At 41.8% G+C, this 13951-nt stretch overlaps 3 protein-coding genes and 1 pseudogene across 4 annotated transcripts; 3 read left to right on the top strand and 1 right to left on the bottom strand.

The window, feature by feature from the left end:
- Positions 1–24: 24 nt before the first annotated feature.
- Positions 25–2135, top strand: LOC139650939 (AN1-type zinc finger protein 1-like; annotated as a pseudogene).
- A 1238-nt stretch (positions 2136–3373) lies between these two features.
- On the top strand, positions 3374–5170 carry LOC139650938 (nuclear RNA export factor 1-like). The gene has a single exon (XM_071527744.1). It carries the CDS (start codon positions 3374–3376, stop codon positions 5168–5170), a length of 1797 nt encoding a protein of 598 aa, XP_071383845.1.
- Positions 5171–5853: 683 nt separating this feature from the next.
- LOC139650937 (charged multivesicular body protein 4c-like) lies at positions 5854–7629 on the bottom strand. The gene is made up of 5 exons (XM_071527743.1): positions 7620–7629; positions 7302–7479; positions 6520–6583; positions 6157–6259; positions 5854–5915 (listed from the first exon to the last, which is right to left on the bottom strand). The coding sequence occupies exons 1-5, from the start codon at positions 7627–7629 to the stop codon at positions 5854–5856; spliced, it is 417 nt and encodes a 138-aa protein (XP_071383844.1).
- A 1154-nt stretch (positions 7630–8783) lies between these two features.
- LOC139650933 (serine protease HTRA2, mitochondrial-like) lies at positions 8784–13297 on the top strand. Of its 2 annotated transcripts, XM_071527736.1 has the most exons (9): positions 8784–9102; positions 9157–9468; positions 9796–10000; positions 10601–10795; positions 10971–11003; positions 11599–11707; positions 11867–11936; positions 12047–12142; positions 13132–13297. In XM_071527736.1, the coding sequence occupies exons 1-9, from the start codon at positions 8993–8995 to the stop codon at positions 13295–13297; spliced, it is 1296 nt and encodes a 431-aa protein (XP_071383837.1). In that variant the 5' UTR covers positions 8784–8992. The 2 variants fall into 2 exon arrangements, with proteins under 2 accessions (XP_071383837.1, XP_071383836.1); XM_071527735.1 differs by having other exon boundaries at positions 8784–9468.
- The last annotated feature ends 654 nt before the right edge of the window (positions 13298–13951 follow it).

Raw genomic sequence — 13951 nt, 5'->3', positions numbered from 1 at the left:
CTAGCTACATCAGATCAGATCCATATGAATCAGCACCATTGTATAGCAGGTTATAGTAGGTAATAACTAACTACAACCTAGAATTAAATCCAACATACCTGATCCCAGTTTAGGGTTGACAGGGTAGGACAATGTTAGGGTAAGTGTCTGTTTTGCTGTTTTTTGCAGTTGATTGTTGAATCCTGTTTCTTATACACTGACCTGATTGAACTTATTCTTCCCATTCCTCTATTAGATTTCCTTCCATTTGTTTGTGATTTCTGCAGTGGTATTTTCTGGTAAGATTTGTGCATCACCTGGTGCCTAGCCATTTCACAGCTCTTTAAATACTAGTCAATGTACTTTATTAAATGTGAAACATACATACATACATCTTGTCTCTTAGAGCCTTGATTACAGAAGCACAGAGTCCCATTCATGTCCAGAGGTAGGTTTGGTTGCTGAGCACAATAAAATGTGCTTCATGCGCTCATTTTATATGATCACAACAACTACATGTCCTCCATGCTGTTAATTATATGCAGGCTGTGCTGTTTTTATACTTTATTTCCTTTTACATTTTTTCAGGTGCCAGTGAAAAGGGAGTTCCAGACCTCAGGTGGCAGTACAAGTAATCCATGCTCATTTCAAGACTGCAAGGGAAAAGAATTTTTACCAGTCATATGCCCACAGTGTGAAAAACATTTCTGCTTGGCGTAGGTTTACTGTTTTCTCTCTCTTTGATTAACCTTTGTATAAAGTAACATAATGTGTGTTGACCTTGACTGTGCTCTCCGTTCACATGTGGACTTCCATACAGAATGACTCAAAGGGAGGGGATGTATATTACTATTTTATCAAAGGAACAGGTAAACTGAAAGTTTCAAGTTGCTTTGGTTCTTCCTTTACAGCCATCGTCATCAGGATGATCACAAGTGTGAGAAACTGGAGATCCCTAAGCCTCGAATGGCAGCCACCAAAGAGCTGGTGCAAAAGATTGTGGGTCAGTTACAACTTTGTTTACTTACTTGTTAACTTGTAATTGGTAGCTTGACAAGGTGGCTCAAGTCAAAATGTATCCTACCATTCCTCTTTTGTCCACATGGGAGCAGCATTCAACAAAATACTCTGGTTTACATTTGGATTATGATTGTATTACCCTCTTGTGATAACTCAGAGTCAAAGGCAGGACTCGCAGTTAAAGGACACAGAGGAGCAAAGAACATTGCAACTGCAGCCAAGGAAGCATTAATGAAACTGAAACTGCATGCAGCAGGAGACAAGGGACTGCCACAGGTACAATCCTATCCAACATGGATTTCAGTATTGAAGTATTTTCTGTCCCATTTGGCTTTCCAGACAGAGAGGACCTATTTTCAGGTGTATCTAGTCAACCCATGTTTTTCTGTTCCAAAAGGAGTGTGGGCAGAGTGGTGGATTACGCTGCTTCTCTACCTAGTCCCAAGAACAACAACAATGTACTGACAGCTAAGGTAACAGTGAGATAGCATCAGCAGAGTCAAAGATAATCACAGTTGGGGTTTTTTATTAACACAAAAACAAGTACAACTATTTCAAATTTCATTATATAAATAACAAGGTAAAATATATATATCCGTATATTTCTATATGTCAAACGTCAATGTATATCAAAGTTTAAAGATCAGTCAATATTTCTTGTTTGGCCTCACCTACTTATCCAATAATAAAATGGTTATAGCTCCAAGTTTTCTCTTACTGTACATCTCCCATGAATTACACATAATTTCCTTTCAAAATTTATATCTCTAAGTGACTGATCATTTCCCAGGTAATTGCAGAAAAGGATCCCATATTTTACTAAACTTACTGGGTTTATTACTTAGTTTCTTTCCAAATATAAATACTAAACTCTTGGAATTTAAATGAGACTGGAAAAACACTGTTTCATGTCTCCTAAATATGTCTTAACAACATGCCTCTGTCCTCTCCATGCTGTCTCGCCATCCGTAGAAGCTGCGGCTGTGCCATCCTCAGACAGGTGAGGATCTGCGGATGGATGACACCCGGCTCACCCAGAAACTCCCCTGTTCAACGGGGGTAATGTGATCCTGGAGTACCTGGACAATGCCAGCACAGGCCTGGAGGATGTTTTGGACTACGTCCCACAGACCTGAGTAACCTACAGCAACCGCTGCATGGGTGTTTGCTATAGACATATGGTGTGCCATTTCTATTTCTGTTAATAAAATGCTGTTTTAAAACATTTGACCTGGTCTTAACTTTGCATAAGAAACTGGAAATGTCTAGTTTTGTGCAAATGCTGAGTTAAATGGGTAACATAATGTCTCCATCAGGCTAATTTGTGTATTTAATAAGATGTCATGGTTGCAACAATACAACAAAGCTTGTGAAATGGGAAAATTATGTTTGCTTCCTGTAAAAATAACAGAAAAATCTGCACCTTATGCCAAAATGAATGTGTATCTGTCCCATAATTGCAACCTGGAATAAGCTTGTTCAGAACATATGTTGGGAAAAGATATGGTCTCTTCGAAATGGATATCTACTGGTTAACGTTAAAGAAATTTCTTTTAAGATCATTCATCGCTGTTATCCTGTCAAGTCATTTTTGGAGAGATTCAAGAATGATATTGATGTAACCTGCACCCAGAGACTGTCTTCCATTTGTTTTGGACTTGTGATCACACTTAGAGTCTATGGCAAGGCATCTGTCTTATACTGGACACTATCTATAATGGTTTTGTACTTTGCTTGAAGGATGTATTGTTTGGATTTACAAATTATAGGAAAGAATTAGAAAATGAATATTTTGTGTAATCTTATCATATTGCTGGCCAAGTTTTATATCCATAAATGCAAGGTCTTAAAAACTAAAACCCTTTCTTGTACTTTTAAAAAGGAAGCAGAGTCCTACATTAGAACATTATCTACCTCATGCAATAGAAAACCTGTGAAAACTTTAAATTTGTGCTCCAAATGTAACATCTTAATGTAATGTTTACTGCACCATTTTCTTTTTGTGTTCGTTTGTGTCAAGCTTTGTTTGTAACCCCTGACGTTGTATGTTTGTTACTTTTTGTTACTGTACTGTTACTGCTTTATGCCTTTGGGTATTTCGGTATATCTGATACTGATAATTGATCATCTGAAAATTATAATTAAAAAAATAAAAATAAAAAAAATAATCTAAGTAGCTAACCAGCTGAATTGGAAGTAAACAACTCATTGTCATCACGTCACAATCACCTTTATGTTTAGCGTTAAGGTTGTGGAATGCTGAAGTATCACACACATCCCCGCTTTTGTGTATCGTAAAGCAGACAATTTTGGCTTTGTGAATACTATTTTTCATCCAGGATTGTGTTTTCGAACTAACGCTGTTCCCAGGAATATGGCGGACGGGCACGATGACAGAACCGGCCCGCAGTGCCGCAGAGGCAGAAAGTCCCACAGGGGTCGGTCGGACAGCGACGAGTCCCGCAGGGACCGCCAGCGGGGAGGCCGCTCAGGGAACTTCGGGGGCCCCGGACCACGGTCCAGGCTTGACGATAACGGGGATGCAGCTGTGAGAGACAGCTCCCAGGACAGCGGCTCCCAGCGCAGATTCAACCCCTATGGAAGGCCCAATCGGAGAGAAGATGGGCAGGTTGACAGAGACAGGCGAGGAGGAGGTGGGAGAGGAGGTAAACGCAGATCAGGCTGGTACAAAGTAACCATACCACATGGAAGGAAATATGACAAGACATGGTTATTGACAGCTCTCCAGAACATCTGCTCAGTACCCTTCACAGCTGTACATTTTCATACTGACAGTAACCAGGCCCATTTTTATGTGGGCGATGTCGCTGCCGCCGCTGCTCTGCACAAATGTTTCCACAAGATCACAGACGCAGACGGTTATAAGGTGGCAGTACTCATCAACGGCAGATCTCCTCCATCCTTCCTCCTCTCTGATCTGAAGCCTGAACACTTGGAGCGCCTGAAGCAATGCATGGCAAAGCGCTTCGACGGCTCCCAGCAAGCACTTGACCTGAACAGCATCCAAACAGACTCGGACCTGGTGTCCCACAACACTGAAGTCATCCTGAATAGGAAGACAAGCATGGAGGCTGTGATAAAGATCATTGAAGAAAACATTCCAGAGCTGGTGCGCTTGAACCTGAGCAACAACTGTATTCACAAATTGGACAAACTGGCTGAATTGGTCACCAAGGCACCCAAACTGAAGACCCTCAACCTGTCCCACAATAAGCTGAGGTCGGACCGGGAGCTGGACAAGGTGAAAGGCCTGAAGCTGGTGGAGCTGTGGCTGGTCGGGAACCCTCTGTGTGACCTGTTCAAGGACCAGGCCTCCTACATCAGTGCTGTGCGGCAGAGGTTCCCCCAGCTTCTCAAACTGGATGGCCAAGACCTCCCCCCGCCCATAGGCTTTGACATGGCAGGGCCCACCGCCTTGCCCCCCTTCAAGGGCAGCTGTTTTGGCTCCGATGAAATCAAGGATTTCATCCATCGCTTCTTGGAACATTATTACAGCATCTACGACTCAGGAGACAGACAGCCTCTTCTGGATGCCTACCATGATGGAGCTTCCTTCTCCCTCGTGACACAGAACCCCTCAAGGAGCGGCCTGGGAGAGTACCACAAAGACAGTCGAAACCTGAACCGGATCAAAGACTCCACGATGCGGTCTCGCCTACTAAAACGCACGCGACTAAATGTGGTGGCTTTCCTCAATGAGCTCCCCAAAACTCAGCATGACCCTGCCTCCTTCACTATTGACGTAAACACCTGTACAAATACACTGCTGTCATTCACAGTGAGCGGGATTTTCAAAGAAGTTGACGGTAAATCTCAGGACTCCACTAAGGCCTTCTCTCGAGTCTTCATCGCAGTCCCTGTCGGGGATTCTGGTTTGCGCATAGTGAACGACCAGCTTTCCATCCGGATGGCCACAACAGAGCAGATCAGCAGAGCCTTTGGGGCTCCCGTCCCACCCCCGTCTTCCAGCCCGGTGGCCACCCTCACCGCCCCGCAGCAGGAGATGCTCTCAGCCTTCTCCCTGCAGTCCGGCATGAACCTGGAGTGGTCCCAAAAGTGTCTACAGGACAATGAGTGGGATTTCAACAGAGCTGTACAAATGTTCACCCAGTTGAAGGCCCAGATCCCCGATGTTGCATTCAGAAAATGAATAAATAAAAGATACCATTTGTGAAATAGTGAACTGTAATTTTATTTATATGGATATTTGTCCCATATCGTGCCTCTTTGATTATAAAGGAGTTGGATGCACTATCTAAACATCACGAAAGTATCAATCATTGTTGTTCTTTGCTACATATACATACTAGTGATATAATACATCACTAGTGTTTAGTATTCTACCTTTCTCAACTTTCAGCTTATCAAATAAATCAAGGGTTTTGTCCATCCACCACAAAGCAAGTTAACCAGGCTGAGCAGACTGTGTTGATGTAGCTTTCTGCAAGTTGGAAAGTTAACTTTAGTAGTCAGGTAACCTCAGGCTAATGTTACATCAGTATAACCCAATGTCAAGGCAGTGTGAGGTGAGCCTGAACTTGAACCTCCTACATTCTTTGGAGGTTAGATGAGAATGACAATTGGGAGAATAGACAAGCATTTAAACATAGATCTGTTACATCTTGATGAATCCTTCGCTTAAAAATTTCAAATATTTTTGATAAATATGACCAGGCAAGTGGCAGTATAAGTTCATGAAGAAAGGGTAATTTACAAAACAATGTAAGGAACTTCATTTTCCCTATCAAAAATAGAAAAAGCTCAACAAAAAAAAATCTTCATCTCATGTGTGTGTTACCCTGCATCAGTGGGTGAAAGGCTGCATTAACGGACTTAAGTTGCCCATGCTGCCAGCATATGCATGTCGTCATCATCTTCAACCTTTTTCTTGGATGCTGTAAAAGGAGGAGGGACCATTAACATTAGATGTTATTGAAATGTTTGGGAACAATTATTAAGGTTGGAAATGAAAACAAGCCATCAGTCAAATACAGGTAATTTTGACAGTGCCAGGTAAGTTGCCTGCTTAACCAGCTGCTTTCCAAGGTTCATATCTGAAAGTTACATTTTTCTGATAAAACTGTGAAAGTGGCTGGTGAAAGAAAATGCATCATGCCCTTGCAGTGTTGTACTTACATGAGCGGTGACTGGGGTGTGTTGAAGGGAGTTTGGAGGTTGGCACGCTCGGCAGTCTGCCCCTGCTCTTCATGCTGCTCTCCAGCTCTGCCAACAGTTCATCCTACGAAAACACATAAACAGCATTATATCTATAAGATGCATTTTGTGGAATAGTAGTAAAGCAGTCAATAGATTAGCGGCGAATGACACACCCAAGGTACCATGCTATATTTCAAAATCTGTGTCAACGAATGGATTCACAAAAATTATGGATAGAAAGGCAGAAACAGAGCGAATGCCTGATTGATTTCGATCGAGGAATTGAAAGGTCTCTACCTCATCAAATGTCTCGCCAAAAGGTCGGGAGATAGCATCACAAACCTCCTGGGCCAATGCCTGTTGCTCTGTGATGTCCTGCATTAGAGAGTCTATCTTGTCGAGGTCCCTGAGAGAGATAAAGGGCGAGATTTTAGGTCCAACTTCATAATAAACTCATTCTCAGATTTTCACTCACTTCAAGGAGTTCACCTGCTACAAACCCCCTTGTAATTTTTAGTCCCAATGTAATATTTTAGTAGTATTATATCAATTATGCATAAATATTCATAGATCCCTGAAGGGTAAGATTCACTGATGGAAAATAATATCTTTGCAGCTTTCATCTACCGCTGTAACTCAGCAATGTCTTTTAAATTCACAGCTGTCACATACTGTTATAGTCATTGTTTAATAAGCGAAGTCAATCAATCTGCAAGGTGAACAAACATGTCTTCAATGCAATTAAATAAACATGAACAGAACCAAGATTTGAGAGAGAGGGGTACCGCCACAGCTAGTGCTCTACTCCAGGTCTAGACTGTATATACTATATATATCATACAAATTCATCCTCATGTCTATTTTTTGTTTTTTGTCTAATTTTTGCTTTTGCCTTGTGAAATACTGAATAGTTTTCAGCCTCTAGGCCTTCTGTGATATCAAATGAAACAACCTGAAATGGGAAAATCATTCTCTGGTTGGACTGGTTGTAAGAGGCCATCGCTTCATTTTAAGGGGTCACAAGCCAAAAAGGTTGAGAACCACTGATTTAAGGTATAGTGAGAGAATGCAGGTTTCACAAAAATACGATCAATCCTTCTCTGTTTCTCCTGCACGTCTCTTACATGTTCTGGTGGACGCCCTTGATGGCCTTGGCAGCGAAGCCCATGTTCTTCAGGACCTCGGTGTTGGTGAGGCCATTTTCTAACGCTTCTCTCTGGAACTCAGTGGTGGAGAGCGTGCCATCAGTCGGGGTGAGCTGTTGCTCCAAGCGCTTCTTCCTCTTCAAGGCCTGCAGGGCAGCTGATACAGCAGGAGGTCAGACTGTAGAAAGAGCCATAGGAGAAGATAGTTGTATGTTATTGTTTGTGCCAGTTTTACATCATTCCTCTGATAATGTAATCAAAATGGTAATGTAATGAAATCCTTCTAGAAAATTATACCTTTATGCATGTTTATGACCTTGTATTGCATATTAACTGGATACTGTGTTCTCTCGTTTGTAGTGTGTGACAGTTGTATTTGTCTGTTTGTATTGTTTGTGTCTATTGTTGTAATAATGTTTATGCTGCTCTCTTGGCCAGGTCACTCTTGAAAAAGAGATTTTAATCTCAATGAGACTTTTACCTGGTTAAATAAAGGATGTATATATATATATATATATATATATATATATATATATATACATATAATGTCATGTAGGTGAGAGTGACACCCAGTCCTGAGCATTCTCAAACAAAGGCACCTGGGATCCTCCCATTATATCATGAAGTTTATTAGGCTGAAGTTATTCACCAAGCGATGGCTGCAGCAGCTAGAGGTCTCATACACAAAACTATATTAGAGAACCCATGATTTAACACTGAATATCGTGGATTTCAGGTCACTAACCCTTACAAAAAAGTAGTAAACTTGAAGTGTATATTTTACAGTATATTTAAGTATAAGAAGTGTACTAAAGTGGGATTAAATTGGCCCACTTTTTAGTTGATAAAAGTGTACTTCTAGGTATACTTTAAGTTAACTAAGTGTATTTCTAGTATACTTGGTTTACTTACACAAATAATACAAGTGTACTTGCAGGTATAGTTTAAGGTAACTTTAAGTTTACATATGTATACTTTAGTATACTTCGGGCTCTCTAAACATCCACCTGTTATGAACTAGTGTTCCACTCCAAAGATGATTGGTATTTTCTAATAATTAGATTGGTCTTTTTCAAATCTGAGACTGTCTTCTAATGCTTAATACCCCTGAGAATGTTTCACCCATATAAAATGGAACATGTAGAATGAAACCTTTTTACTTTGAAATAAATGTTTACTTTACGCTACATACAACAATTTGATGCTAGAGCTACAGCGCACTGCTTTTCAAACTCCGCCCCTGTTTATTTATTATCATTTAATAATTTACCTAATTTTACTAATCCTATCTGTGCAGGTGTGAAGCATGCGGCTACAGTGCTCAATCTGCATTATCTTGACCATAAAAAAATAAATCTATTGGTTTTGCAACTTCTTCTAGTTGCTGCGCTTGAATGTGCCCCAGTAATTTGTGTTAAACTGCGCATGCTCAGAGCACAAGCGAACTTCCGGGATCGATTCTCAGCTGTCCTAACTGTCGCCTTCTATCTGTGCTGTCGATAACTTGACATTTCAAGGAAGTAAGCGCTGTCGAGTTGTCTCTTACATACTGTGTGACTTTTGCCATCGATTTAAAGTGGACCGTTCTTACAAAAGCCTCATCTTATTTCAGTACAAAGCGTTGTTTGGGTGTTAAAACTACTAAAGCCGTGTCACTGAGGTGATGCAACATGGCTTCACATGCTGTCAATCGGTGTTTTCTCTCACTACTCAGGAGACACACTCGAGACCAGAGACGTGGGTTTAACTCTCTGGCCGAGAGGACCGTGGGCCGAGCCGTGTCCTCTGTTTGGATATGTGACAGAAGAAAACCAGGCGGCGACGGAAACCCAAGCCTGGACAGAAGAGCTCCGACATGGGACACGGGAAGCGGTCCGGGTAGCAGCAGCAGGGGCCGGCGGAGTCTCGTCGGGTCAGTCGCTGTCGGTTTGGGACTTTGCGGTGTGGCACTTCTGGACAGTAAAACAGACGAGCAGGGGAACGACGGGACAGTCTCGTTCCCCGGGCGGATTCTTGAACATTTCCTGCCATCAGCCCAATGTGCTTCTCCCTACAAACCCGACAGTCCCCGGTACAAATACAACTTTATTGCAGATGTAGTGGAAAAGTCAACGCCAGCTGTCGTGTACATTGAAATCGTAGGCAGGTAAGTTGACTGAAAAAGCACAGTGGTACAGAGGGAGGGGATCAAGATTCAAGTGTGTGTGTGTGTGTGTGTGTGGACAGCTATAAATCTCACATATCTTGAAGTAGTAATATATCTTGTGTATCATGCAGTGTATAATCATTTTATTATGAGTTACAGTGAGAATCAGTGGTAGCTTCTGATCCATCCTTAAGTTGCCTTGTCTGGTTTCTTCAACTAGGGGTCAGAGGTCAAAATGGATTTTGGTTTTGCTCTCTGGGTGAAACTTAAATTATATATTTTAATCCCAGGCTGAGGAAAGGTTAACCCCGGTTTTCACTGCTACAGGCACCCATTTTCTGGAAGGGAAGTCCCTGTGTCCAATGGCTCTGGTTTCATCATCAGCAGTGACGGCCTCATCGTCACCAACGCCCATGTTGTGGCCAACAAGAGAGATGTCCGTGTGAAGCTCACCAATGGAGAGACGTACCAAGCCACTGTGCAAAATGTCGATCAGGCGGCAGACATCGCCACCATCAAAATCACTGCTAAGGTGAGAGATGATCTGTGATAAACTCTGCTTATCTGGGAAATGTTTTGTCTCTCTGTCTCTCTCTCTCCCTCTCTCTGTCTGTCTCTGTCTGTCTCTCTCTCTCTCTCTCTCTCTCCCTCTCTCTGTCTGTCTGTCTCTCTGTCTCTCTGTCTCTTTCTCTCCCTCTTTCTGTCTGTCTCTCCTCTCTGTCTGTCTCTCTCTCTGTCTGTCTCTGTCTCTCTGTCTCTCCTCTCTCTGTCTGTCTCTGTCTGTCTTTCTGTCTGTCTCTGTCTCTCTCTCCCTCTCTCTGTCTGTCTGTCTCTATCTCTCCCTCTCCCTCTCTCTGTCTGTCTCTGTCTGTCTCTGTCTCTCTCTCTGTCTCTCTCTGTCTTTTTCTCTCTCTCCCTGTCTCTCTCTCTCTCCCTCTCTCTGTCTGTCTCTCTATCTCTCTCTCAATTCGATTCAATGAGCTTTATTGGCATGACGTATATGTGCACATATTGCCAAAGCATAGACTCAGGCATAAATAAAATAGAAATAAAGTAGAATAAAATGAAATAAACGGCATATTAAATCAATAGATTCTTCACATAAAATCTCTCTCTCTCCACCTCTCTGCAGCATCCCTTGCCCACTCTCACCCTCGGTCGGTCCTCTGATGTTCGACAAGGGGAGTTTGTGGTCGCCATGGGAAGCCCGTTTGCGCTGCGGAATACGATCACATCAGGCATCGTCAGCTCAGCGCAGAGAGGCAGCAAGGAGCTCGGCCTGTCCAACTCCAACATGGACTACATCCAGACTGACGCTGCTATCGACGTGAGTATTTTTGTCATATATTGAGCGTATATGCCTTTTGCTTATCAGTCATTCTGAGGACTTCAGATATTTCTTAATCTAAGGCTGAGACCGCAAAAGTGTAGAGATGGATCAGGAAAAGAAAACGCTGTGGAGAGGATTTCTTGTGACATGTGACTGATTTTATGTCTTGCAGTTTGGGAATTCTGGAGGTCCCTTGATTAACTTGGTGAGTCACAATCCTTCCCATTGAATTGAACATTGAACTTCAGCTTGCTGTGACATGTAGCATTTTAAAGAACATGATTTCCAAGGTGTTACAGTTATTAATATTACATGGCAGAAACAGAAAATGTTTTGATTACAAATGTTTGCATTGAACAGCTTTTTGTCTGTTATATAGAGTATATACATCGTAATCCCCTTTTGGATGTGAAAGCACACTTCTCGGAAAATGAGAGAGATTTTTTTACAAATCTGACATTCAAACAGTATCAGCACATCAGTGATACTAGGTTAATAAAGTAGTTGTACAGGGTCTTGCTCTGCATGCAGAAACTAATTAATGAATACTAGTGTAGTGCTATTTTATGATACTGGAATGGTCAATGATTAATTCCAACACAAATACAGAAGAAGGGGATGACATTTGATTAGAATAACTCTTAGAAACTTGTAATAATGTGTTCAAAGATCATTTTCAGTCAGTATCAGTAAAAGTGCTCGGTACTCAGAACTGGCAAATACCCAAATTTAAGATCATCTGCACATCTATAAAGTACTTCCCTAAAGTATGAAGTTCATCTCATCTCTTATCTCACCAGGATGGTGAGGTCATCGGTATAAACACCATGAAGGTCACAGCAGGGATTTCCTTCGCCATCCCGTCCGATCGCTTGAGACTCTTCATTGATAAATCAGCGGAAAAGAAAAGTAAGAACTGGCTGAGAATGACAAGTACGAGGGCTTTGAAGTGCTAAAAACACTCTCCTATATTTTCTGTATCTCTCCACTGTACACAATCTAACAAGAGATTCCATATTTTAAAGAGATGATTTTCACACTCCCTATTCGTGTCCATCTTCCTCCTAGAGTCCTGGTTTGGTGAGTCGGAGACCAAGCGGCGGTACATCGGCGTCATGATGCTGACCCTGACGCCGAGGTAAAACGCTTAAGACTCAGCAAGGCTTGTGGCAAAGCTGTGTACAGTCTAGTTACAGCACCGCTGCACTGTGCTGCCATTTAAATTGTTGTTTCGTCCCTTTGCTTCAGCATCATCACTGAGTTGAAGTTGAGAGACCCAGGCTTCCCAGACGTGACACACGGCATCCTGATCCACAGGGTCATCATGGGCTCCCCGGCCAACAGGTAGGCACACTCAGGGAAACCGACGAGTGAACGAGCAATGAGGAGTTATTGGTCTTTGCAATCGTGCAACCGGTGTACACACAAAGACAAAAGTGCGCTGATGGAGTTTAATCAGCACGGAACAGCAATGTGTCTCGCGAGTTTGGAACAGTGATCGGGACATCCTGGAATTTAATCCCACACATTGTACTGTATTGACTATTTTTGTAATTTCTTATTGTTTACAACTTTGGCTAATTTGAGCCAGGCAAGAAATCTGAAGGTGTTTTCAATGAAAGTCTGGTAAAATAAATGCAGTATGGAACTACTAATTTTGCTAGTTTGTAGTTTTTGCTAATTTATTTTGGTCACTCTGATGGTAATGATGCGTCCTTCCATTGAAATCATTGATGTTACTATTGACCCCTGTAGTTTCTGAGGCATAACGTGGTTTGACAGTATGGGATGGGATGTAGAAAAAAGGCTTGGATTTGGGCTCTTGGGAAGGTGTGGAGTGGATGTTTTACAGGCAGTGTGGAGGTGATGTTGATACAAGGATACTGGAACAATGTTTTAAAGGTAGAAATGGCCAGTTCTTGCTTTGGTATAGTTTTAATAGACACAATAAGGACCATTCCCACAGTCATGGAAAACCTGGAAAAATCATGGTCACTGAAAACTGAGTTTTGCAGTCATGGTGAAGTGGGAAAGTTCTTGGAAAATCATGTTAATTTGCTCAGAATTAGCTTTTTCTTTGTCTCGATACTGACCCAATTCCACATTTTCTGGCAAGTGTTAGTTTTAGCAGATTTGTGACATTTACATCTTTGAAATATTCAAACATGGTGATAAAGAGATGCAGCACAGATTAGTCATGGAATTTAATCTGAAAATTCCCGCAATTCAATTTTTTATGTTGCATGTGCATTGTACATACAGTAGGATAGGTATTTAGCATTTCATGTATGATGAACTGCTGTTAACCCACTGTACTGTAATCCTTCACTCAGAGCTGGCATGCTGCCAGGAGACGTGGTGGTGGAGATCAACGGCGCCCAGGTGAAGACCTCAGAGGAGATCTACCAGGCTGTCCGGAGCAGCAAAAACATCACCATGCTGGTGCAGAGAGGACAGGAGCTGCTTCGACTGGAGATGACTCCAGAGTTTACAGAGTGACACTAACTGCACAGAGTGACACTAACTTCTACACTAAATTACTATGGCCTGATGGGCAGGAAGAGAAAGACTGGGAAACCTGATAGTGAAGGGGGCTGGGTGAAAATGTGTTTGGAGTTGAATAAACCCAAAATGACAATGAAATTTCTCAACATATGGCTCTATGTTTTTAATTTATTGTTATACTGTGAGTTCCTTAAGTAGTTTAGATGATATGTTGACATTTTGATTCTATATTCCTATGACATTGCATGGGAAATGACAACTATGAGCGTGCAGTGTCAGCATACAGTTGAAAGTAGTAGGTGTTCTGATGTCAACTAGTACAACTGAAGGATTTGACTTAAGTTAGTTTGGAATAATCATGCCCCTGCCACAGAGCCTTAAGACAGACATGGACAAGTTTTCCCAATACAGTAAAATAGGAAAACTGGTCTCTACGATGTAGATGTTTTTGTTGTGTTTCTATATGCCCAAAATAAGACAGTGTTTGTAAATTGAGTTAATAAAAACTGAATCAATATATTTTAATAAAGCAATTTAATGTTAGACAGCGACAAGAAGCATGAAAGACCCAACACTGCAGCATGGATCAATGGTATAAAACTGACTACCAATAACTGAGCAAACAAGTTTGACTTGACAACTCACAAT

The sequence above is a fragment of the Centroberyx affinis genome, unplaced genomic scaffold (genome assembly GCF_046629955.1).
Source record: "Centroberyx affinis isolate AG114_WGS23_722 - 3 ecotype Tasmania unplaced genomic scaffold, CSIRO-AGI_Caff_v1 ptg001575l_1, whole genome shotgun sequence".
Lineage (NCBI taxonomy): Eukaryota > Metazoa > Chordata > Actinopteri > Beryciformes > Berycidae > Centroberyx > Centroberyx affinis.
The sequence above is the reverse complement of the archived record's forward strand: the minus strand, read 5'-3'. Positions and strand labels throughout refer to the sequence as shown.

Coding starts and splice junctions, on each gene's coding strand:
- LOC139650938 (XM_071527744.1), top strand. CDS start 3,374: ATGGCGGACGGGCACGATGACAGAACCGGCCCGCAGTGCCGCAGAGGC.
- LOC139650933 (XM_071527735.1), top strand. CDS start 8,993: ATGGCTTCACATGCTGTCAATCGGTGTTTTCTCTCACTACTCAGGAGA. Junction 10,796..10,970: donor AGACTGACGCTGCTATCGAC/GTGAGTATTTTT, acceptor TATGTCTTGCAG/TTTGGGAATTCTGGAGGTCC. Junction 11,937..12,046: donor ATGCTGACCCTGACGCCGAG/GTAAAACGCTTA, acceptor CCTTTGCTTCAG/CATCATCACTGAGTTGAAGT.
- LOC139650937 (XM_071527743.1), bottom strand. Junction 6,584..7,301: donor AAGGGCGTCCACCAGAACAT/GTAAGAGACGTG, acceptor TATCTCTCTCAG/GGACCTCGACAAGATAGACT. Junction 6,260..6,519: donor AACAGGCATTGGCCCAGGAG/GTTTGTGATGCT, acceptor GTGTTTTCGTAG/GATGAACTGTTGGCAGAGCT.